This window comes from Corapipo altera, unplaced genomic scaffold, assembly GCF_003945725.1.
Source record: "Corapipo altera isolate COAL_440 unplaced genomic scaffold, ASM394572v1 112, whole genome shotgun sequence".
NCBI classification, from domain to species: domain Eukaryota; kingdom Metazoa; phylum Chordata; class Aves; order Passeriformes; family Pipridae; genus Corapipo; species Corapipo altera.
Genome location: NW_020884899.1, coordinates 4,908,328 through 4,932,736, shown reverse-complemented (window position 1 = coordinate 4,932,736; position 24,409 = coordinate 4,908,328). Strand labels below are relative to the sequence as shown.

At 41.5% G+C, this 24,409-nt stretch overlaps 1 protein-coding gene across 2 annotated transcripts; it reads left to right on the top strand.

Moving 5' to 3' along the window:
• The first annotated feature begins 192 nt into the window (after positions 1-192).
• Positions 193-23,162, top strand: GPBP1L1 (GC-rich promoter binding protein 1 like 1). 2 transcript variants are annotated; one of them, XM_027649104.1, is made up of 11 exons: positions 6,742-7,619; positions 8,462-8,576; positions 8,864-8,993; positions 9,364-9,647; positions 12,338-12,410; positions 13,531-13,724; positions 16,025-16,165; positions 19,721-19,879; positions 20,621-20,745; positions 21,610-21,712; positions 21,954-23,162. In XM_027649104.1, the coding sequence occupies exons 2-11, from the start codon at positions 8,517-8,519 to the stop codon at positions 22,098-22,100; spliced, it is 1,416 nt and encodes a 471-aa protein (XP_027504905.1). In that variant the 5' UTR covers positions 6,742-7,619; positions 8,462-8,516; the 3' UTR covers positions 22,101-23,162. The 2 variants fall into 2 exon arrangements, with proteins under 2 accessions (XP_027504906.1, XP_027504905.1); XM_027649105.1 differs by lacking the exons at positions 20,621-20,745; positions 21,610-21,712; positions 21,954-23,162 and adding exons at positions 193-213; positions 20,358-20,580.
• The last annotated feature ends 1,247 nt before the right edge of the window (positions 23,163-24,409 follow it).

Genomic DNA, 24,409 nt, shown 5'->3' with positions numbered 1-24,409 from the left:
CAAAGGCTTTATCATCTTACACAGGCCCCTCTACAGGTTCCCCAGATGCTGCCTTTTCCAAAATGTGCTTTGGGCTTTTGAGTTAAATTCAGCTTGCTTCCAAAGACAAGCTTGCTGGCTTTGCTTTCTGTGGTTTCCTCAGTACTGTTGACCCAGTGGTGATGTGGTAACCTGGCTGGCAGAAACTTGGATCAGCTGAGGCTTGGAGGGCAGGTACCACTCAGTGAGTAGCATTTTTAAAGATGATGGTTTTGCCAGTGGTGTTTTCTTGTTTGATGTAGAATCTTTCCTATGTCACAGTCCTAGAATTCACTTTTCTCTGTGATTTGGTTGTTGCTCTTGTCTGCCCTGGTGTCCTCGATTGCTGTTGTGAAAGAAAAAAATCATCTCCTTACCCTCTGCGCTCTGGATCTCAATATGTGTTTACAAGACCAGGCTGTTAAGGATTTGGACAGTACATGGTTGTGTGGGAGCATGTTTTTGTCCAGGAATTTTGAAGGAGGTAGGATTCGGTCAGTGTGACCTTAGAGAAGTGGAAAGTAAGTGTGTAAAGGGACAGTTTGTTTGTGAAGCAGGGAAAAGGGGGTTAGGACATAGATGTGTCCGTGTGGACCTTTCTTAACCTGTTTTCAGTTCATTTAAATTAGTCATCTGGTTTGCATAAGTGGTCAGGTATGTAACAGCATGGTTTTCCCCACCCCTAGCCTGTTACTCTGGAAGGATTTTTGTATGGCCAAGCTTCTGGCGTGTTTTCAGCTGGGAATATATAGATTTGCAGTGTTGTTTCTAGAACACAAAACGTTGAGATGATTCTGCAAGATAGATTCGTTTGGTTTAAACCTGAAAAACAAGGTCTTAATCTTTCAGTAATAGCTCCTTTTCACTAAAACTTTTAATATTTCTGTCTGGGAAGATTTTGTTTTAGTACATGATTAACATTTTAATCCATCATTTAGTGCTCTAAAATGGGCTCATGCTTCTATAATTCTAGAAAACCTGGTGTGAGTGATGCTCTGCGTTTTCAGATGCTGGGTTTTCTTCAGCAGCCAGATACCATCGAAACAATGTTTTCAGCAGTGTTTTTAACTAATAGGGACTGTCCTTTACCTTCAGGTAACCGTTTTGGAGGGCTGGTTGTGTGATATAATGGAAAGAACAAGTGCTGATGGCATATCTGAGATTTGGTTATTCTGGTTCCTGATACCCGAGGTGTGTGAGCACTACCAGTTGTACGTGCCAGTCCGGAACATCTGCATTTGTCCTCTCCAAAGGTGGCTGTTTTTCAGTCGTGTAGACAGGCTGGAGGTGTGTCTAGACAATTGTATTAATGGAAGTGAAAGCAAAATGAAAGTGAGTTTGTTTTGTAGACACTTCATGTAGGTGAACTGCAAATAAATGATCTCACCTTGAGGAGACGCGGCTCACCAGTTGTTATGGCGACTGTTGAACCAGTTATGCTGCACTCCTGTCTTTTATAGTAAGGCCTCATAATGCTTGCAAGGTTGAAGCAAGATTTATAGTTACATTATAAATGTAATTGCCCAGAGAAGCTGTGGATGTCCCATCCCTGGCAGTGTTCAAGGCCAGGCTGGTCTAGGGGAGCATTGAGAGCTCGGTGATCTTTAGGGCTGTGTGCCCAAATGCAATTATTTTGTTCAATAAAATGTTTATAGTGGTAAGACCAAGTGATCTTCTTGGGGTTTTTTGGACTGTTATTGTGGATAACTGGATAATGAAATTTCATGTGAGGCTTTTTGATATTCTTAAGGAAGTCAGTAGCACACTTTTGACTCCTGGGTTGGGCTTCAGGCTGTGACTCCCTATTTCTGTAAATGTGTTGGGTGAATCAGGAGTTGTTAGAAAAAGATCATATTCTAGTGAATGCATATGGTATGAATTCTTTATCATAAACCAACTTACACCTATTCAGTGACACTACTCTGAAGAGTAACGAAGTGGAAAGTGGCCTGTTTTGTGTGCTTAGGCATATCTGCTTGATTAAATAACTTTAATAGAGCTTCACTGAAAGAAATTTGATGAGGGAAGTAAATTCTGTTCTGCCTTCTGCATCCATTAAATTGTTCACTAATTTTTCTGAATGCTTTTGCAACCCAGCTGACATCTGATCTTTAGGAATATTACTGAAATCCAAATTGACTTGGTTGGTTAGAAAAACAAATCTCTAATTTTTTTTTAAGTAAACTTGTTTTATTTAGAGTAACAGAGAGAAATGTAGTGAACTGAAATTGTGGTGGGGATAGTCAGGTGACCTTTTACAGCTGTAAATGTGTGCTGAAGGGTAAAAGTTTACTGAAGGGTAAAAGTTTACTTTTATACTGGTTTTCCACTAGAGGCTCCATGTCTCTGGGATTTGCTGTTGAAGGAGAGGAGAAATTGAATTAGAGGGATTAATTCATAGGATTCTAGACAGCAGGGTTGAAGAGACTTGGGGAGGTTTGCAGGGTTCAGTGAAGGAGGAAAAGCACCCAGTAAAATATGTCCATTTCAGAAATGTGCACTGCAGTTCATAATGTGGACAAAGGCTGGAAACTCTGCTTGGAAACTCTCTGGTTCCAGGTATTCCCACAGAAGTGATGTCTGGAACAGCACAGGGCAGATTGTTGGGTTTTTACAGTCTGGAAGGCCAGAGCTGGAGGAGATAGGAGAGGAAGCAATAGGAGAAATGCAGTGCTGCTGAGGGTAGTCTGTGCTTTTTCTTAGGACTTCTGGAACATCTTGATCCATTTGCAGTGAGTAATTCATAGCTCAGTGGCTTTGCTTGTCTTCAGCTGGTCTCTCTAGTCTCATGTTCTGGTCCATGTAGGTCTTCACATATTGAACACCTCCTTGGTTCCTGCTGTCAGGTACATCTGAAAAGCTCAGCTTGAGAATCAAAGCTTTAGAAAGTGTGGTTTAGAGATTAACTCTGATCAAGTCTACATTAGGAGTAGAAATTAAAGTTAACAGAAGACTGAAAACTGGGCAGCTCCATTCGACTGGGGTGCAGCAAGAACTTTTGTGCTGGAGAATGAGGGTTTGTCTCCGAGTGTTTCTTTAGTGTGGTCTGTGTCTCCTCTTTAAATTGAATATGCTTGTATGCTCCTTCCATTTTCATGTCAGTTTTTAATATTTGTTTAGACAAATGCACAATGAAATCTGGCAGTGTAAAAGAGCACCTGACAATTTTGTTTGACTCAGTGATAAATACCACTTCTGCTTGTGTGCAGAATGACACAGTGAAGGGTATTAAGTTATGAAAGTTAAGCATTTACCGAGGGAAAAACGTACTTTTGGAACAATAAAGTCTTATGAAAAAAGGTTGCTATGAAGTAACAGTTAAGACATTTTTAATGCTGCCTGTAAAAAATGATAGTTTAAATTAGAACTGTTGACAAGTGGAACACAAGTGTTAATACAGAGTTTAATTTTATTTTTTTTTACTTAGGTTACTTGCCAAACACTCATTTTGATCAGTGGAACAATATTGTGGGACAGTTGACAGACAACCTTTTTTTCTTCACCAAAGCTCATTAATGCAGATTGCATTGTTTTGAAAGGAAGTGTTCCTTTAGGGAATGTCTCTTTTGGTGATAGTAGTAGTAGTATTTTCTTTTTTTTTTTTTTTTCTGGTTTGTATTACCAGAAATATTTCAAATTCGAATTCAGAGGGAATTAATTAAATTTACATTGACAAGCACTTTTATTTCCTTTTTCCTGGAGTTGGGAGTGGCTACTGATGATCTTTGTCCTTGTGTTTTCCACAGTGAAGCAGAGATCAGTTCGATTGAACTGTAAATGCAATATGAGAAGAATTGAGTAGTTGGCAAAGGTCATTTCAGTTCTGTGTAGTAATAATAAAAAAAAAAGAAACAAGATTAGATATTTGGAAGAAAAGTTTTTAAAAATGTACAGTTTAGTCATTGGATAAATGGGCCATGGTCCCAAATCTTGAACACAATTTTGGTGACATCATGTCTAAAGGACATGGTAAAGGCTGGTAAGGATGATTAGAGGTCTTCAGAATGCTTCCATGAATAGTTTGGATGAGGGATGACTTGATGAGTCTGTGTACCTTGTATAAAACCATGAGTATCATGAAAAACTCTTAGACTGGAGTTGGGCACTCTGCTGGCACGAGAAAATATCCAACTGAATTGAGGCTGGCATTTTTTATAGCCACAAGCTGACTTCTGCACAGAGCACAAGTAAACTGTGCCCACTCTCATTTGGGAGGCAAAAATGTATAAATGTGTCTAAAAACAAAGCAACTGAAAAGATTTACATAGAAGCTCTGACTGGGGATAAACTGTAGTACAGACTCTGGCTTAAAAGTCTAAGAAAGTATCCTGGGAGTCCTGATGCTATTTGCTCTTATTCTTGCACTTTTTTTCTCAAGAATTTATTGTAGGTTGTTGTCAGAGAAGGGAATTGAGAGACTTTGGGCCTTGCCCATTATGATTTTGTGGTGTTACTGTTGTCAGCAGTGTGGGAGGCTGTGGGAATGGTCTCAGGTAGGTTGCACATGTGGTGTTGGACAGAATTTAGAGTGTGTGTGAGAGGGGGCTGTAAAACCCAGCGCGTGGGATAATCCCACAGACCAAAGGATTTCAATACTAGTATAATTTACAACACTTCATCCAACAAGGTTTTTGCTTTAGCAAGAAGTATTACATTTGAATGTTGCATCCCTTGTTCTTTTTGTGCTTGTACATGGCCCAGGAAGGCTGTGACTGAAGAGTGGTGAATGTGCCTCTAATAAATAAGGAGACAGGACTAGGAGCTGCCTTACGTGCACATTAGACACTGCTGAGTGAACTACCCTGGTCACTCATACTCACAGGGACATCAAAACAGCAGGTTAGGAGACCCAGATCTTCTGCAAGATCATTTGTAAAATTGGTGGTTGGAGTTTTACAACAAGTTTCACCTTGGTTTTGGTTGTGCTGAAATACAAAAGGAAGCCTTGCAGCAACACAAGTTTTGCAAGCTGTTGCTGTGCTTTCTTTTCAGTTACCCTTTCCAAACGTACTGGGAACCTTTTTTGTGAATGGAGCCTGAGTACTGTGCTTCTGTGGTGGGTTTATTTTTGTTGTGTACTCAGACTTGGTTCTTACTTCAGAACTGTAATTCTGTGTTTGTTTATTTAGATACCTTAAATCCAGAGAACAGCACTCTGTGGGCTTTGCTCTCTTTAGGTTCATTTTTCACATTGCTGCAAATTGTTCTCAAGGTTCATTAAATCAACTTCTTAAATTCTATGACTTCTGTTAATAGTTTGACACGGCCAAACTGCTCTACAGTTTGTTCTGAAAAGCGTATTTATTCAGAAAGTAATGAATCTTGTTTAAATGGAGTCAACTGCATTGACTTTGTCCCTGTTTTATCTTCTTACTGCTCAAATGTTTGGTAGCCTCCTCAGAAGGTCACATCTAAAGAAGTTCTGTGACTGTACAGATTTTCAGCATGATGAGAAGTCTGTTCTGTCTGCAGCAGATGTTCCATTATGTCCCTATGCACAATAAAAAATTACCTTTTAATATAAAACCAGGTCTTTATAGATTAACACTTCAGTTGTTTGCAATGTGTGACACTTGGTAGTTTGTGGTATGGGGTAGGATGCTCAGAAGGTTCCCAGGTCAGTGTTGTGTACGGCCATGACCACTCTGATTTCTCCTCATCTTGGAGACTGGTAGTTCCTGTGGGTTGTGAGGCTGCTTGTTCTTGCTTTATCTCCAGCAACGTGGTCATGGCTCACAGCTGAGGTGCAAAAGTGTTTCCATCTTTCCAAACTCCTCTACACAAGAGTAACATCTAGTTCCAGAAACGAAAAAAATACATGAAAATGAGGGGATTTATTAGAGGGGGTGACTCAGAGGATAAAAGGTGGTGATTCTTTTACTGTTCCCTGTGTGGTGTTTATTTTGAGCACTGATCAAAATTACCTTAAAAACTTCCTTTTAAAAAATCCACATACTTAAGGCATGACATAAGTGCAGTGAAAACCAAAACCGATGAAAGAGTGGAACCACATCCAAACAAAGAAAACAAACTCTGTTAAGTCAAATATAAAGGCATAATAAGGCACACCTGAAGGGATCCTGAGAAACAGCTGATGCCACCAAAACAGTAATAAAACTTCTCAGATGTTTCAGGAGCAATAAACTATCTATTTGCTTCTGCTTAGGTAAGATGGTTCAAGGAAAAAGAGGTCATAGCAGAATAACTCAGGTTTTGTTGGTGGTGGTATTTTCTGTGGAGAAGTTAATGGAATCCCAGCTGTATTACTGTCATCATCCTCTTGAGAGGGGAGTCTGGCTGTATTGGAGCAGGTGAGGAATGATAGGGGCACACAGAGATGAGGTTTGTGGAAGGGCCAAGCCTACCTGCTGCCTGGAGTCTCATTTTAGCAGCAGGATTTAAAATTGCTATGAAGTGTGCAATCGCTTTCGTCGGCTGCAAGCAGTTTCTCCGCTCTTCCCTTTATTCTGATTCAGCTTGTTTTTGTTGCCCTTTTGTGAACTGAATCTGGGAAGTGATTCATTTAAAAATAAAAATCCCCTTTTCAGGTTTGTTGGTTTTTTTTTTTAATTAGATTATTTCAGGTTTTGTTTTGATCAAAGATCAAAAAGCTTTTGGCACTTGCACTATAGTTGCTCTGTTTCCCTTTCTGTTCTTCTCTTTAGTCATACTTTGTCATGTTTATGCCACTTGTATTGATGAAGTTTTGTTTGTTTTTTATAGTGACTACAGTTCCTGTCTCCCCTCTTTGATGGAAGAGGACTATGACCCAGAAGTGAACTCTCCACTGTAGAACGAGAAGCTCTTGTGGAATAATTGTGTCCCTTAATAAGCAGCACCCAGTCTACAAAAAATAGAGTAGAAGAGATTATTTTTGGACCTGGCTTTTTTTGTTCATGTGACCTATGTTTCAGCATGTAAATGGTGAAAAACAGGGAAAATATTTGTGCCTGCTTCTGAGCTTTATATCAAGTAGTGCTTAGCTCTGTGGAGCATTTACCAAGTTACGAGAAGACCAGAGTATATCCCAACATTCATTTTTTAAAATACTTTACCTTTTTTTAGCAGATGTATGTGATAAAAATGAAGTTTATATTTTAAGATCGCTTCGGCAGATGCTTCTTGTTTAGATCTCTGCATTTAGGGCAAACATTTTTATGTAACATCCTTTTCCCAGAGTGTTTAGGTTGATCTGCTGCAGATCATGAACTGTCCAGCAGCCTTGAGTGTTCAGTATTAACCATGATGTTGCTCTGAATGTTGTCATGCAGACTTGACAAACCTTTTTGTGATGTAAAGGCTGACTTCTGTACTACCACAACCAGAGGAAATTTAATGAGGTGAACGTGGGTGTGGCTTTTTTAAATATAAATTACCTTCTTAGGTATCTTTTTTTTGTAGTGAGAGTGCAAAGAGAGGTTAAAATGAGCAGCTGAGGGGGTGAAGGGCACAGTTGGCACGAAGTGCGGCCTCTCGTGCTCTTGCTTTGAGACGCACTGTTGCCTCAAGGCTGGCCTTCCAGAATACTGGAGAAGGAAGGAACCCAGAGGTCACTGAAGCACACAAACTGAGGACATTGGACTGCAGAGCCCAAACTCAGGGTTAGTGATCATATGTACTTCTTTTTTTTGCTTTTGACTTGTTTATAGATAAAATTGAAAAATAAAGCAAAGTGGTAAGTTGGAGAACCTTCCACAAAAAGGCGGAATTCAGTTATACAGAGCAGTGAAATATTCCTCATTTTGAGCCATGAAAATTGCTATGATATGTTGGAAAGAACAATTTGGTTTTGGATTCATCAGTGAGACACCTCTGCTGGTCTTCAGTTGAACTTCCATTAAGATCCTTCCAGCAGCTTGTGTTCTGTTCCTCATCGTCTGCTTTCTTAGCTATGGAAGCAGTGTCAGCATGGGATATTCCCTGGTGCATGGGAGCTGGTGGATCTGGATACAGTTTTACTTTGGGGGTGCAGGAGCTGAGGTGTGGTTGTCTTTCAGGTGTCTGAATGTCTCTTAAGATCACTGATTTGTCATACTTGATTTACAGCCCCTGGAATAAAACATGCAGTGATCACCCCTTTGTAGATTATGGGGCAATGAAGGATTGTACCCCAAATTCTGGCATGTCTTGATTTTACAGGTCTGTGCATTGGGTGGCTTTTCTATGCTGTTTGTTCCATTTTCTTCCCACCTCCACACCCATTCTATCATGAACTTCATGGGTGTGTTAATTGTAAACAGGAAGTAACTGGGAATGTTGAAGTTCTTACCTGTTTCAGTCAGAGGAACAAAGTCAGCATGAGGAAAAAAAAAAGGGCTCAAGTGTGACATGAAAAACTGCAGCACTTTTCCCCTCCTGTTTGCGTAGGACAAGCTTTGGGAGATAAATTATATTATTATTTCAGTTTGGAGAAGATGACAGGGAGTGTCCTTTTCATTTACAGATCCTGGCCATGAGGTTTGATGCCTCATTTTATTGAAGGGAGACACTGGACCTAAATGGCGCAGCATGACTTTGTTCCTGCCTGGCTTAACTTCTCAACACCGCAGTCAACCAAGGTAACAGTAATACAGATCACCTCCTTTTGCAGCTGTGACCACTGGTAAGATCAGTGTGTTAGATTCTCTCTGATTCTGTGTGAGATCCGTGGATTTGTGTGCCATCCTGATCAGATCCATGCTTCTTGATATGGTGGTTGGTTAATCAATGCAAATGTGGAAAACTCATGGGGTTTGGCGAGGCGTTGTTTGGTTTTTTTTCAATTAACAAAATGCCGCTGCTGGACTGACAGGCTCCTGGGGTGTCCAAATGAATGCTTCATTACATCACCTTTTGCTTTCTGCAGTCCCCTGCAGCCACCTTTGAGAAACATGGAGAGCATCTTCCCCGGGGAGAGGGCCGCTTTGGCGTGAGCCGCAGGAGACACAACTCTTCCGATGGCTTTTTCAATAACGGGCCCCTCCGAACTGCAGGAGGTGAGTGGGGAGGGTCCGAACGCGGCCTGAGGGCAAACGCTTCTTAACGTCCTGCAGAGTGAAGAATTCTGCAGAATAGAAACAACGTTTTCCCAAAATGTACCTTCTCAAAACGTCCCATAAGGAAGCTGTACTACTCTCTTCTCCCACGCCATGTGCTCTCAGGGCTTAAGGGGTATTCATGTAGCTGTATGTGCACTGTGTAGCTTGTTTTCTGATACAATCACACAGTAGCTTAATAAGTTCAGCTCAGTAGTTACCTAGTAAACACTGACTGAACAGCAAAACAGCTTGATATTTCCAGTGTTCTGCATGCTGTGTTGATTTTTTTTTTTTTTTTTTATTTGCATCCTTATCTCCTTTTGTTTAGACTGCTGGCATCAGCCGTCCCTTCTCCGCCATGATTCTGTAGATTCTGGTGTTTCTAAAGGAGCTCATGTTGGGCTTTCTGGCAGTCAGCCTGGCTGGCATGGTCCCTCACGGGGCCATGATGGTGGGAGCCAGCGTGGAGGAGGAGGAACTGGAGTTCATCGCCACTGGAATGGCAACTTCCATTCTCGGAAAAGTTCCGCCTTTCAAGAAAAGCTGCCTGTTGAATCCAGGGAGGAGAAGAAGGAAGACAAAGAGCATTTGCAGTTTGAGGAAGAAGACTTTGTAAGTGTCTGGCTTCTCACTAGAAGTGGCAGCTGTGAGAAGTGGCTTTTCAGATCTCATTTTTATTAGCACTGATAGGTGGTGAGGACCTAGGGTTGCATTCCATTCCATGTTTGAGGTCACAACAAGTTTAACAAAATTATTCCAGCGCTGACAGGATGCTAATTGGTACCCAGAGTCCTCAGGACCTGATGACCTGTTGGACTGTGGGTTTTGGCACATGTATTTTGCCAAATGGTTATTGTAAACTTAAGGCATTGTAAACACACAAGCCAGGTCTTCAGCAAAACCTGAGTAGATTGACTTTGTGGCTTTGCTTACAAAGCCTTTTTTTTGCTCCTAAATACATCTGTTCAGCTTATCTTCAGTCTTCCTGTATTCTGGTACATGTTGGTGTTTGTGATAACCTTCCCAAGCTCATTCGTAACATGTTCAGACCTTTGCAACCATCTGTCTTGAATCTTCTGGAACAGTATTTTGTTATCAGAGCTGTTTCCTCTCTCTGCATTAATCTGTGGATCGGGGTTTCTTGAGCCATTTCTTCCATCAGTATCTACAGTTCATCAACTTTCTTCTTATTCAGCATTCTGATTCCTGTGGTATTATCAGTATGATAGTCTCTTATATCCTGGCTCTATTTTTACTGCAATATCTTTAGTTTTTCAAGCTTTATCAAATTGTACTTGGACTTCCAGCTTTTATCCTTACCACATACATTCCTTAATGCTGATGTTTTGAGACGTGTGCACCTTTTCTGCTTTCTCTTTTCAATTCAATTTTATTTTTCCTGACCCCTGAAGAGGATTTTATTATCAGACCGTGTTTTTTTCTTTTGCATCTGTTTCTTGCTGTCTCAACTTGACCAGTATGATAGGGACAATATCATCTGTAAGGTTCTGGCAATTTGGTCCATTCACCTAATGCAATTCCTCTGTCTTCACCTTCAGTGCTAAAGCCATTGCTGCCTCCTGTAATGAGAGATTCTGGTGATACTCTACACACTTGTGGCATATCATCAGCATGAATTTTTTCTGTCCTATTCAACATTTGTCTCTGGAAGGCTGTTTACAGCTGAAGTTGTTGTGGCAGTTTGACACTGCTTCTGTTCGGGAAGTTAGAAGTTGGAGTGAAGTGTGTGAATGCCCACAGCTGCTTCAGGCCAAAATCCAGAGCCTGCAGTTAAATTGCCACAGGAGGCAGTTTGATTTAAGCTGCTGGGGTTTTTTTTTCAGTGAAGTGCCTGGGAAGTGATTGCATGTTCTTGTTCAGCTGCTTCTGCTGAAAGCAGGAGCATCACAGGGTGGTTAACACCCGGAGAGCAGCAATGAAGCTGGAGCATGGATTTCTGTTACCTGATTTCTTAATAATACTGTAATTCAAGATTTCTATAAGCCTGTGCTTTTGACTGTCAGAAACCTGTTGAAATATAGAAATATTGCAACAATTGCAACTGTGCACTGTTGTCGTCTGTCTTGGTCTAAATCCTTCTTCCATGTTCTTCTTTATTCTCCAGTTCTTTGACTGGTGTCTTCCCCAACTACGTGGCTGTTTCTTCTGTAATTGTTTCCCCCATTTTTAAGATGATAATACCACATCCTGGCTAGCAGCAAGTTTTGTTTAATAACTCCTGTGTTGTCTTTGCCAGAGTGGTGGAATTGCTGTGTGCTGGGGTTAAGTACGTAGTTTTTAGGCCTGCGTGGCTGACAATGGCAACACTTGTCCTGAAAGACTAACAGCCTGCTTTGCAGACCTAACTTCTCCTGTGCTGTGAGCACCCCTGCTGTAAATCTGACCAGTAACTAAAAAATGAACCTCTGAAACAGAAGAATTTCTAGGGACTGAGGCAGGAATTTATGCAATGGTGTGACATTTTTTTCCTAACTCTTAAAGAACAGGAATACCTACTTTTTCAGATGCTCATTATTAGAAACTTATGCTGTCACCATAGTAACTGACATATGAAGAATTCATTACAAAGAGGAAAAAGGTGGCTGTATTTTGAACTGGGGTTATTTGGGACAGGGGAAGAGGAATAGCTAATCAGAAACACTTGTCATTGAATGTTTAGATTTTCTGTCCTCTGCTTTGAGCTTGAACATGTCCGTAGTTGTTCCACTAAGTTGAATTCTGATGCTGAATCACAGGTAAGTCTGCAGAGAGCACTGAGCCTGCATGCAGGATTGTCCTAAAAAGTGGACTCTGAAGCTTAACAAAAATTTAAATGTATTGCTTTTTTTTGTCAGTAAATGTATTCCTTTACATTAGGAATCTAGTATTGCTTTTGGTGGTTTTTTTTTAATTGACTGATGCATAGTTCTTGTGTTAAAATATTTGAGAAAGGAGGCTAGATTCTTCATATACTGATAAGGTGGATTCTGTTTTATTTTTTTGATCTGCTGACTAAATACCTAAATTTTTTATATGTGTATTGGTTGGTAGAATCTACTGAATTGTAATAGAAGAGTGAAGGGCCTATCCTGGACCCTCTGATAGTTCCATTGGAAATACAGCAGAAACCAAGGAGAATACAAACTTGATTTTTAGATATCTTGTGACAAAGCACTCTCTTCCACCTTCAGAGAAATATAGCTGTGCTCTGGGTTCCTAGAAACATAATGTTATGTTAATACTGATTATATTTTTATTATATACAAGAGAACAATACACTCATTTGCATTGTCTTTTTACAGCCATCTTTGAATCCAGAAGCTGGAAGACAAAACAACCAGAACAAACCTTTAGGGACACCTTCTGGAGTATGGGGTAGGTAAAGGTCACTGTACAGAATGCTGATGCTGAAGCAGAAAGTTGTGACCGGTGTTTAAATGTTTAAATACTTAAAAGACCAAGTGAAGCAGACAGTTTGCTGCTTTCTGTCCTTTGTTGTTTTCCTCCCACAATAATCACTAATCTCTTGGCCTTTTTGTCTACTTGAGACTGTGCTGGTCTTGTCATAAAAGAACTGCCAGTGGGCAGCAGTGTCACTCTTCTGCCTTCATTTCCTGTCGTGCTGCAGTTACAATTTCACACAGACATCTCTTGAAGGGCAGAGGAGATTGAAGTGAACTAGACATTAGTTCCTGACTTGTGGTCTCCATATTAGAAATACAGCAAAACTATCATAATTCTGTGGTTTGCATTTGATTTTTTTTTTAACTCAGAACAGCCTTGCTTTTGATCCTGATGTGGTATGTGAGTCTGTGCCTTTAAAAAAAAAAAAAAAGAGTGAAACAAGGTACCAGCTCTAGCAATTAAATATAGGTTTGTTAATATCTAGTTGGGTTAGATACTGTAAATAGTACAAATGCAAAAGAAACTCAAAACCATTTCTGACGATAGTATTGGTTGTATTCTTTTTGCATGTTTGTCAGGTAGCTGTTGTTCTGCTCAAAAACTAATTTATGGGGCTTTCTCCTGTTATCACTATTACTAATTTTTTAATTGTTATGCTCCTGGAAATGTGCTGATTTGGCCCAAGAACCATTAATGATGCTTGTTTGTAAAAGCACTTTGTCTTTTGAGGTATAAGTTATGCAATGTATTTTTGCTGTGTTAGTGAATTAACAAAGCTGATCCACAGTTGCTCAAAAAATGCTCATGTCTGTTCTGATTCCTGTGGAATGGTGCAAGGCTGTTAGCTGATGTCACTGTGGGTTTTTTCCCTTCAGCATCAAGGGAGCTGTTGTGGTTAAATGAGAAAAGATTGGACTTTGACATCCGTATGCAGTATCTTTGCTCAGAGTTGAAATGGAAGAGCAGCTGATAGCAGTGTCAGAATCAGATGTGTGATGTTTAAGATGGAGAGGGGAGGAACTGGAGCAGCATTGAAGCTGTTTCGAAACTGAATATCTGTATTTCAGAATCTCTTGTTTCATTTTTGCAGAAAACCCCCCTAGTGCCAAGCAACCTACCAAGATGCTGGTCATCAAAAAGGTTTCAAAAGAGGATCCTTCCGCCGCCTTCTCAGCTGCATTTACATCACCTGTCTCTCACCTGGCAAATGGCAACAAAGCCACCACCATTGTCCCAAGTGTCTACAAAAATCTGGTTCCTAAACCTGCAGCTCCTCCTTCCAAGGTACAGGGGGTTCCAACCAAGTTAGTGAGCTGCAGATCAAGGGAATCAAACCCCCAACAAGTAGCAGGACTTGGAATTCAATGGTTTCTGGGGTAGTGGCTTTTGCAGTAGAGGTCTGTTTACTACTAAAATTGTTGTTCCCTGTTAAAGTGCCTTTTGGTCTTGTCCATAGGGACAAACCTCTGACTACACTGAGGTCTGTTTGGGTGTGTTCTCATGCATTAGGCAAAACCTTATCTTAGTAAGACAAAACAGGCAGTGCTGGAGAGGTGGAATGTGTGCTGCCATGTGCTTGAACTATTCACGTGACTATCTTGAAAAATCTTTATTGGGCTACACTACTTTGATGTGTTCAGAACACAATTGGGGTTAAGATCAGATTAGATTGTAACATCCTGCAATTCAGGTGTAATTTAGTTGAGCCTTAAAAACAACCTAGAAAAGTAAGGAGGGATGTAGTTCTTTTACTGAAGGAAATATAGGAGTGTTGAAAAAAACCCAAGTAATTTTTTTGTTTGTGATTGCTGGGGCAGTGTGGTGTTCCTTGGAGGTAGGGATTGCAGTGGGAAGAATTGCCTGCTGGTGTCATCAACAGTGCTTTTGTTAACGAATGGTGACCATTAGCAAAACAAAAAAGTGAGATATCAGCATATCTTTGGCCAGAAAAACTGTGTGCATTGATGCTTTTCTTAAAGACACGACCATAAAGCAGCTGTGGTAGGATGCATTGTTCTGAAGACTTCTAGAAATCTGTACAGGAATTGCAGTGCATAAAGTAGCAGAGGAGTCAAAACATTCCTTTCCACAAAGTCAGCAGTATTGGAAAACTGTCACAGGAAAACTGAGTGAAAAATGGTTTTGTTAAGTTGTACCAAGTAGTTTTGAAAGGAAGAGAACTGGTGGCACTGGAACAAGTGCTTGCTTTCTTGGCTGGTTGAGATGGCTCATAGCTCACAGTCAGGCAATCCATGAAGGTCATATTCAGCCTCCCTGGGAAAGCAGGAGGGGTCTGTCTTTGGATCTGTCTGAGCTGCCCCTTTGTGGAAGCTGGGAGAACAGCAGTGGGAGAGCTGGGAATCAAACAGTGCAACCCCAGAGCTGCAGAGAGAAACTTTCTGTCATAGTCATACTGTACCCTAATTTTGGTACAGGCAGTGTTGCACAGATCAGGATATTTTGGGGGTTTGAAGGGAATGTTTGCAATCGGTGCTGTGAATGCCCTTGATAATGCAGGATGCTCTTGTTTTTAAGTTGAAGAGTAATGCCAATGGCCTCCCCTAGTGATGTATTTATTTAAAAATTAATAAAGTAACCCATGAGAACATGCTGAAATAGTGGCCTCTGCTCTCATTGCTGGCAGATTGCAAGATCTATTGCATCTCAGATTGAACTGGATCCCATTTGTGCATGAGTTGTTTTACTAGTGACTTGAAGCTGGCTTCAGAAGTCCGAGGGGTCAAAGGAGCCTGTATATCTTAATGTTCTGATAGGTGTATTTCTTGTGCTACTCAATACAAGTTTCTTGTTAGGAACTTTTGTGTAAAGACTCTCACTTCTCAGTGTTTGTCCTTGGCTGATAAGAGAGGCCCAGGAATAACATTCCAAGCAACAAAAACTTATCTTGGAAGTCTCTGCTCTTCAACCAAATGGCCAGTGTGTATTCAAAGGGATACTGCAGAGAGTATCCAGAGCAAAACAGCAGTTCCTCCTTCACTATGACAAAGTGGCTGCTTTTCCTTCTTTTTCCTTTTTTTTTTCTTGTTGTTGTTGTTGCTAAATCAGTGCAGTGATGGACACTTTCAGAACCCTGGGAAATAAATAATTTGAATTCTCACCGTGGACAGAAATGTGTCCCTGATGTGCTTCTTCCTTGCACAGGGGAACTTCCTGTCAAGTGACTGGAGGCTTTTCCTTATGGCATGCGGTGTTCCCCTAAGAAATATGAATTTAATTTATTTATTTATTTATTTCCCATCTGTGGGATGAATTGCATTACTTGGAAGTGATTCCAATTAATGAAGGGCAATGCTGGATTTTCTCTTTGAGCTCTTCTTAATGGTGTTTTGCTGGAGGGTGGTACCCATGAAGCAGAACTGTGCGTGATTTGAGGAAAACAGAAGATTCCAAGGGAAAAATGATGGGGGTCGAGGTAAACTTGTTGAGACTGTTCTTGGAGAGGGAGGAAAAAATTTCATACAACGGCCAACATAATGTTGTCTATTTATTTCACTACTTGCAAACAACCCCTACTTGTGCCTTGCCATTTAACTGCCCTGTATTTTGTGTTCTCTTCAATGCAGCCAAGCCCATGGAAAGCCAACAGAAATGAACATAAACCAGGCTCGCTCTCCTCCACCCGTGACTCTGCCTTTACCAGTCCAGTGTCTGTAACCAAACCAGCGGTACTGGCAAGTGGCTCAGTCCTCACCTCTCCCAAAGAGGTAAGAGGTTGGGATTTGGGATGGGGTTGGGAGCTTCTATCACTGTCACCTACTGTAGCTCAGACATGATAAGGCCCTCTCTGTACATGGTACCTGCCTTTGCACCCTTGAAGGATGACTCACTTGTACGTTCTCTGGCACATCTCTGATACACTATAAGAAATAAAAATGTGGTTTACCTGGCTGTGAAGCCATTGGTCTCTGTTAAAATGTATTAGAATTTCCCTACAGTAAAAAAAACCCCAAAGTACTAACGCTTTAAAAGGTGTTGTGTAACTAGACATGTATCAACTTGGTGTTTGTTATCCAAGTGCAGATGATACCAAGCACTGATGTGCATGGATAGGTAAATTGATTCCCATGATGTTCTTCAGTATGGGAAAAGAAGGAAGGAAGGTGATCTGCCTAATTTCCTTTCTCTGAAACAACAGCACAGGCAGTGAGCTCTGAGGGGGTTGAAGGAGTTTAACATGTGTACATGTGACTTCAGCTACAGTGTCTAATTTTGGTGTTGGAAGGAGGCAATCTACTGAGATTGAAACTGATTCACCCCTGGTTTTGGTCTGAAGTATGGAGAGAACCTTAAATACAAATCTATTAATATTTCAGCACTAAGTGTGACATAACACAAGGGAAAAAAAAGAACAAAAATAAAACAGGCTGTGATGATGATTCACAACATTTGAAATTACTGTGATCACGTTTTAAGTGTAGAAGTGGGATTTTTTTTTTTAGTTGATTATTTGTCTTGTTTCTTTACAAATATTACTTATAAAATAAAGCCTTGTCATCTTTATGATTTTCTGCTTTGCAGGCTTTGCTTTGCAGCAGCCTGCACTTCCCTGCCTTAGCCACAGCTGAGTGTACAAGCAGTCATTAAAGGCAATAGTTAACAAGCAGGCACCTGTCACTTTGACAAATAGATCTTACACCGTGTTCCTTTCCCTTGCCTTGCTTTGTCTGTCTTTAGACCAAGTTCTCTGTGCTGCCTTGTTTTTTCTGTAATGCACAGCACAGCATGGACACCTTAAACAGGGTTTCATCTCAGCAGATAGGGAGGGGTGTGTTCACTTTGTATCATACACACAAGTGTCTCCTTCACCCACCCCCCGAGGAGGTCTTGTGTGAAGCTTGAGTCAGTGAAGGTTGTGGGGTACTAACCTGAGAGCAGAGGTGGGCAGCTGGGTTTTCCCCAGAGCAAGCAGGACTTTCTGGAATGCTTCTTGTATTACCAGCATCAATCAACTAAACAAAAAGGGCTTAAAAATTCCTCCTGACTAAAACTGAGCACTTGTAAGATGCTTTTCTTTGAATCTGTTGGAGACTTACAGTATGAAAATATGTGACTGTGGCCAGCACATAGTACTGTAATCCTGGCTCCCCAGGACTACTACAAATAATCTCTGGTTTTTTGTTTCTGAAAGGTAATGCCCCTCCTGCAGAAGTGGTGAAAATAGCACCTCTATTCATAAGAGACCACAGTGTGTTGAAAACTAAAAGAGTACCAGCTATCACTGGCCCCATGTCCCCACAAGCCAGCCTAAGACAACTTCAGTTACAATACAGTCGGAATTCTTAAAATGATTCAGGATTACTTTTCTTTAAGAGTTGCCATCCCTGATGCATAGACTGACCTCAGAACAAATCTGGGGTGTTGCATAGTGCTGTCATTAAAAAAAAAAAAAAAAACATAAAAAAAAGGCAACACTAAAAAACTGAGAGATGCCTCGATGTTTCAGTCAGAGGGCTAAACTTACTTCAGAAAAGATGCCAAAAATGATTCCTTCTACTCCTTTAGTGCTAAAAGAGGATGTTCTGTAAAACAGAAAACTGCCACAATCCTTACATAACCCCTCTACAGAAGGTTACACGTGAAACCAGAACTGAGGTGAAATTAATTCCCATTCAGAAATCTGTTGTTTCTAAACTTTAGCTATAACTGTCTTACCCTAATGCATATAAATTAAGTTTTAGTACCTCAACAGCTTATTAAAGATTAAAGCAGCCACTAGCAAAGAGTTCAAGTAAAGTATTCCAAGTTACTAGAAGACATCTAATTTTAGTCTCCTTTGTTCACTGTTACCTTTTGTCTCTGCAGTCAAACTAGTTGTCTTGTTGAGAGCTTAATTTCAGTACTGTGTTGGCTTTTTATCCTGATAGTCACAGTCACTTTTTAAGTCTGTTACAACTGGTGATTTGTTCCTTACTGTGTTGAATTAGGCAAAATCCAAGAAGGCTGCTTGAGAAATGTTTCCTGCAAGGCATTACTTCCAGCCTGCATTTCCCTGAAGGCTTTATTTCAATCCAGTGTTTCACGTGCAACAGGCATTAGAAATTCAAGCAGCAGTTGCTGCCTTGTTTTTGTTCTAGTTCCCTTGATCTTTGCTCAGAGCACGGCGAGTGTGATAAAAATTCTTGGCAAAGGAGATTTGTTTTGAAGAGCCTGAAATTGCAACCTTCTTCCCCAGCTTGAAAAAGTGTGTAGGTAGAAAAACACTACAGACTTTAGGAAATGTAACTGTTTTAATATTGACCAAAAAAAAAAAAAAGGCAAGTATATGAAGGAAAAGAGTAATTTGCATTGAAGATTCTAGTGTCAGGTATCCATAATAATTATTAAAGTCCTCGTTGTTTTAGAGTAACCAGACCTGAACTCCATACATGAGCGGGAGGTTAAGGTATCAGGAAATTTCACATAGTGTTTTCTTAGTCTTCTTTTGAGTGTCCAGTCAAAATCATGGAACAGATTAAACTGAAAGCTGACCTTAGTTAGCAATGATCACGCTGGATCACGGCTGGGGTACTGCCAGTGGGCAACTGCTGTGCCGTGTGCCTGCTTCACAGCCCCAGATAATTAAGGAAGCTCAAACCCTGGGGAAGAGCACGGGGGTTTCCTTGGATTCGTGCACCGAGCTGAGCAGGTTTCCCACAGGCTCCAGGGTTCTGTGTCTGGCTCCACACTGAACCATCTGGGCTGAGTGTACGGAGCAAGGAGTTGGCAGTCTGCTCTCCAGGGGAGGATCCCGAGGCTGTGGCTGCTTGTTTCACGCCGGTTGTGGGTAGTTAAGGATGTGACCTGACCACTCCCTGAAAGGAGATTACCTCCCCATAGCTAATTTCAGGGTAGAGTCTGTCAGGATGACTTCAGACACAAATTTGAACTGAGGCTAATCTCCTTAATTTGTTAATTTTTGTAGGGCAAGAATCCTGCATGAAGTTTTCTGCCTTAATGTTCTGCTGTAGGCTCCAGCTTGCTTGGGAGAGTTATATTGCCAAGGAACAAAACAAATATGACCACATGAACTGACTCCTGGGGGGGGGGGAATTTAGTTGATAATAATAGATGGGAGAACAGTGTGCTGGTAAGGGAAGAAGTGAATGTGCAACACCCATCAGTATTTCAGTGGGAATTTGACATCAGCTTGGGAGGTTTTTGAGGGGTTAATAGCCACGCAGAGAACTGATGATTGTTTGAAAGGTGTAAGCACAGACACTGAAGACAAACTCTGTAGCAACACAGTTTGAAATTGTCTGTGTTCTCCCTCCCCTGTGCAGAGTCCTTCCAGCACCACCCCTCCCATCGAGATCTGCTCCTCGCGCCTGACGAAGCTGATGCGCCGGACCACTGATAAAAAGAGCGAATTCCTGAAGGCACTGAAAGATGATAGAAACGGGGAGATAACAGAGAACAGGGAATGTGACAAGCTGGATGATGTAAGATCACTGTCCTTGTATATGTGATCATTATTAGTTAAGGAGTTGGGGACTGAAAAAGCCCCGAGCGGTGTATGTAATTCAGGGCTGTGGAGGAGGAAAGGCATGACTCCCTCTGGTCTGGCACATGTGCCAGCAGATGCAGTGCACAGCACTGTGATGGAGGGAGATCTGTAACACAGAAATGCAAACGGGTAAGTAATAAATGAGGTGGAAGGGAAGGTCACAGATGTTGAAGGTAATCTAGATTTTTTGCAAGGATTCTCTAAGGAGTGGAACGATACCATGTTTTTACATCTCTGTTTTGCTTTCCAACTTCGTTATCAGACTACATTCATAGGAAAGTAGAACTCTGTGCTTGTGAAAGGGGCAGGATTGTGGCTTAAGCCTCAGAGGCTCAGACCAGACTCCTGAATGCATAAATCTGTGCCTTAATGTGTCTGTAAAGCGTGTCCTTAGGAGCATTTAACTCTCCTAGCTTTCTTGCTGTCACTCTGAAGCCCCTGGTGATGGCTTTGTCGTGCCAGCACTGGTTCCCTCAGCACAGCAGCACAATCCACCAAACGTCCTTCATCACACGTTGTCCTGTCACAGCCAGGTACAAATTGCTGCAGCCATTATCAGTCAGGCTCTGTAAAAAACACAGGCTCAAGGTGAAAGGCTTGGCTGGACTTTCAAAGGCAGAAGCTTGAACTTGGAACTGTGCTCTTGGCACACTCTGATGCTTTTATTTTTCTTTAGATGGAGAGCAACAGCACACCAGAACCAAAGGAAAACTGGGAGGAGAATTGCCATCAGAATGGCCTTTCTCTCCCTTTGCCGGAGGAGGGGGAAAACCTCTCCCATTCATTGGAAGCAGAACACAGGTGAGTAATGGCAAAAGAAAGTCTCTAAAGTGAGGGAGGCTGAGTCCTTGGGCTGTGTGAGGAGAAGGAAATTATTTCAAAGAAAACTCTGTTTTTGGGAAGCAGCAGTAGCTTTGTGTGTGGAGCAGGAGGTGTGTGGGCTTTGTAACTAGTGCTGGACTGGGCGGGGTCTTATTGAAAGTAAAACAAGACACCAGTGTCAGGTGAGCCAAGGCTTTACCAAGGTCTGTAATTAAATTCCAGTGCTGCTCTAGTGCCACATCCCCATGTGCTAATGCTGCCTAGATATTTACTTGCCCACACTGGGAGTCAGCATGAACCTGGTGTGATTCTCGTTAATTTACAAGCAGGTGTCCTGAATGGAATGGTTTGAGGACACACACACCACACTTTGTTTGCATTTAGAATACTCCTGTACTGCTTTACATGCTGCAGAAGTGGAGGAGAGCTAAGAAAATATTTGCCTGGTATCTCAGTCTGTATCTCACGTCAGTGAGTAAGCACTGTGAGCGTCTGGTGCAAGCGGATAGTGAGGTTTAGGGAGATCCTGAGCTGTGATACTGGTTTGGTTGCCTCATGTCCTCCTTCAGTGTCCTTGGACTGGAATTTGAAATCCCTGCCTTCCGCCAGGCTGGTTATGTACCCATTGTACAGGGCTGCTGATGGTTAAATATTTGTAAAAGACATTGAAAAATGTTGGGTAAACACAAAAGATTGTTGAAATGGTCTGTGATAGAGAAGATTCCCTGGTGAATTCAGGGTGATTTAGTACAAAACCTCGTGCTTCACATACAAAGGGTTCTCTCCTTGGCCATTGTTCCCTTGCTTAAGTTCCCACGCCCCTTTTATTTTCTCCACAATCAGGTTATTGAAAGAAATGGGATGGCAGGAATATCCTGAAAATGATGAAAACTACCTTCCCCTCACGGAGGATGAGCTCAAAGAGTTCCAGATTAAATCAGAGCAGGTATGTTTACACCTCTTGCCACTTGTGACTGCTCTTCTCCCTCTCCCTTCTCATGCACAAGTCTTCTGTGGGGTCATTCTTAAGGATGTTCAAGGAAAGCAAAGAGTTAATTGATGGCTCTGCATTATCCAAGCAGAGTGTGTGTATACACAGTTAAATATGTAATTTGTGTCCATGCATGGTTAGGGACAGTTACTGCCCACAACTTTACTTGTTTTAAAACTTGCTTTCATTCCTACAGCGAAGAAGAAATGGATTTGGGAAGAATGGATTTCTTCAGGGCCGCGGCTCCAGCCTGTTGTTCCACTGGAGAAGCACTTTTAAGACAAAGATTGAGGACTCAGACACAGAAACTAGTAGCAGCGAAACGTCAGATGACGATGCCTGAAACTGGGCACAATAAAATTAAAATTAATAAAACCAACCCAATAAACTCAGTTCATAGTTCAACACGTGTTTGGGGTTGTATAAACTAAACAGAGTTTATTCTGTCTCCAGTCTGTTCAGTTTTTTCTTTTGTTGTTGATACTTCATGCACAAGGGAAATGATTGTATCCCAAAGAAGAGAGAAATTGGCTTCTTTAGCTTTTTCTTTTGGTTTTGCCCTAATGCTTACTAGAAGTTTGTGCAGCTAGCAAATTTTGACAGAAATCCCTTGTGGGGCAGTGCACAAGTTCAGTCGTGTGAGCAGGACACAAGTGGCTGACTGATCTCTGCAACAACAAGCTTCTAACAGTGCCGCCGCATTGCCCGGTGCCGCGCGGTAACGGTGTGCTAAAACAATCATTGTCGATGACAAAATGGCTTTTGAAGTTCTAATTATGTTAAATTAATGCTAATAACATGGATATTTTATTTTATTTTATTTTTTTTTTTGGCGGCTCGGGGAGCTTCATCACTTAACCAGGCGTTTGTGGTTTTCTTTTTTTTTTTTTTTTTTTTTTTTTTTTTTTTTTTTGGGTACAGCTGTAAAATATTTGGATATAGGAATTGTTTGTGTTCTTCTTCTTGCAGCCTTGATATTCAGGGTGGATTGTAAAATATAAATTTTTTGTGAGATTTCAAAGATTAAGATTATTTTGATAACATTATTTACAGATTTTAAAAAGTGACTATCACATTGAGTCTGTATGAGGGGAAAAAACTACTGCATCAAAAATAACTAACTTGGAATAAATATTTTGCATCAGTTTGCCAATTCTAATTGTCTTTCTTATGTAAGAAGAGCTTTCCTCTAAGGGACCTGAAACTCTGGGGGTTCAGTAGCACTGGGGATAAACAGTTTCTTCTCCCACTCTATATTTCCACTTGGCAAACATTGCTGTAGCACTCAGACTGCAGGAGCTGAACTCTTCCTTTAAGAAGGGAGAGGGAGAACAATGCTGAGATGACAGCCCATGCTTGAGGGTTTTTTGTTTTTTTTAAAGAAAATAATTGAAATTATCTCCTACTAAAGCAGTTTGCTTTTTTTTTCCGCTTCATACAAAATGGTGAAGCTCAACCGGTCGGTGTCACTTGTTCCTAGTGCAATGCTGCTGTTTATGTTCACAACGTGGCAAGGGAATGTCTGAATCCAAAGCTGTTTTCATTGAAATCTTTTTTAAAAATTCATGAAAACATTTCTATTAGATTAAAAAGAATTTTACAAACAACTCAGTTGTGGCCTAAGCTATTTTAGTGTCTGGTGTAAGTTCAGCTTGTGCACAAAGGTTTTGGGTTGGAAAGCGCTCGGGTGTTGTGCAGTGTTTGCAAGTGGGTTGGATGGAGTTGCACAGCGAGAGCAAAACCCTGGGCCTGCTGAGCTGAGGGGGTTTCACACGAGGTTGTGCCTGTGTGGTTTTTTAGTCCACTCCTGGCCAGGCAGAGAGGACAGAGGTGTAAGAAAATTGTAATGTTTAGCCATGAATCTTTGCGTCTGGGCTCAAGGGAGCACTGTCGGCGTTATCAGGTGTAACCGTGCTGCCTCTGCTTTCAGCTCCCACTGCCATGGTGATGCTGCCTCTGCAGGGAACCCCAGGTGAGAGGAGCAATGGGGCATTTCTTCGTCACTGCCTTCTGGAAACCGAGCTCCAGGGGCTGGGTCTGCCTGGGAATGCTTGGGGAAATGCTGGGACTCCTGTAAGACAGACATTTTACAGCTTGTCTCATTCATTTTGAGTGTCCTTGTGCTTCGATCACATCAAACATGGCTTTTGGCTGGAGAAGTCCAACCATTTTTAAAAAATTTAACTTCCTACATCCATTTAAATCAAATTATGCAGATCTGTTGTGTGCACTGTTGGAGAGAAATGGGGTAAGTTTAAAAACCCCTTCACCTTAAATCCATGCTAACAGCCACTTGGAAGAGAGGAACTGGATTGCTGAGGAATCCCTGCCTGGACTGAGGGACCAGCGTGACCTGTGTGTGTGTGCTGGGAGCTCCTTGTTCCGTGCCAGAGTGACTTCTGTGCCTTAACCCTCCTGTGGATTTAAGTATCCATGAAACTCTGGAAGTGTCAATGGCAGCCTCTGGGTGAGCCTGATCGAGCAACTCCCCGTGCATCACCTGGTAGCTTTTTCCTGAGGAGTCCCTGACCGGGATCACTGTCGGTGAGGTCGGGGGGGACCTGCAGCACCTTGGGAAGAGCCCGTGGGTGCTCTGCAAGGACAGGTGGGTGCAAGGATGGAAGGAGGGGAGCTTGTTTTGGGAACAAGGGC

Bases quoted from the DNA above. Each gene is read 5' to 3' on its own strand.
- GPBP1L1 (XM_027649104.1), top strand. From the start codon at position 8,517: ATGGCGCAGCATGACTTTGTTCCTGCCTGGCTTAACTTCTCAACACCG. The intron at 12,411-13,530 runs GTAGGTAAAGGT...TCATTTTTGCAG, and splicing joins GACACCTTCTGGAGTATGGG to AAAACCCCCCTAGTGCCAAG. The intron at 20,746-21,609 runs GTGAGTAATGGC...CTCCACAATCAG, and splicing joins TCATTGGAAGCAGAACACAG to GTTATTGAAAGAAATGGGAT.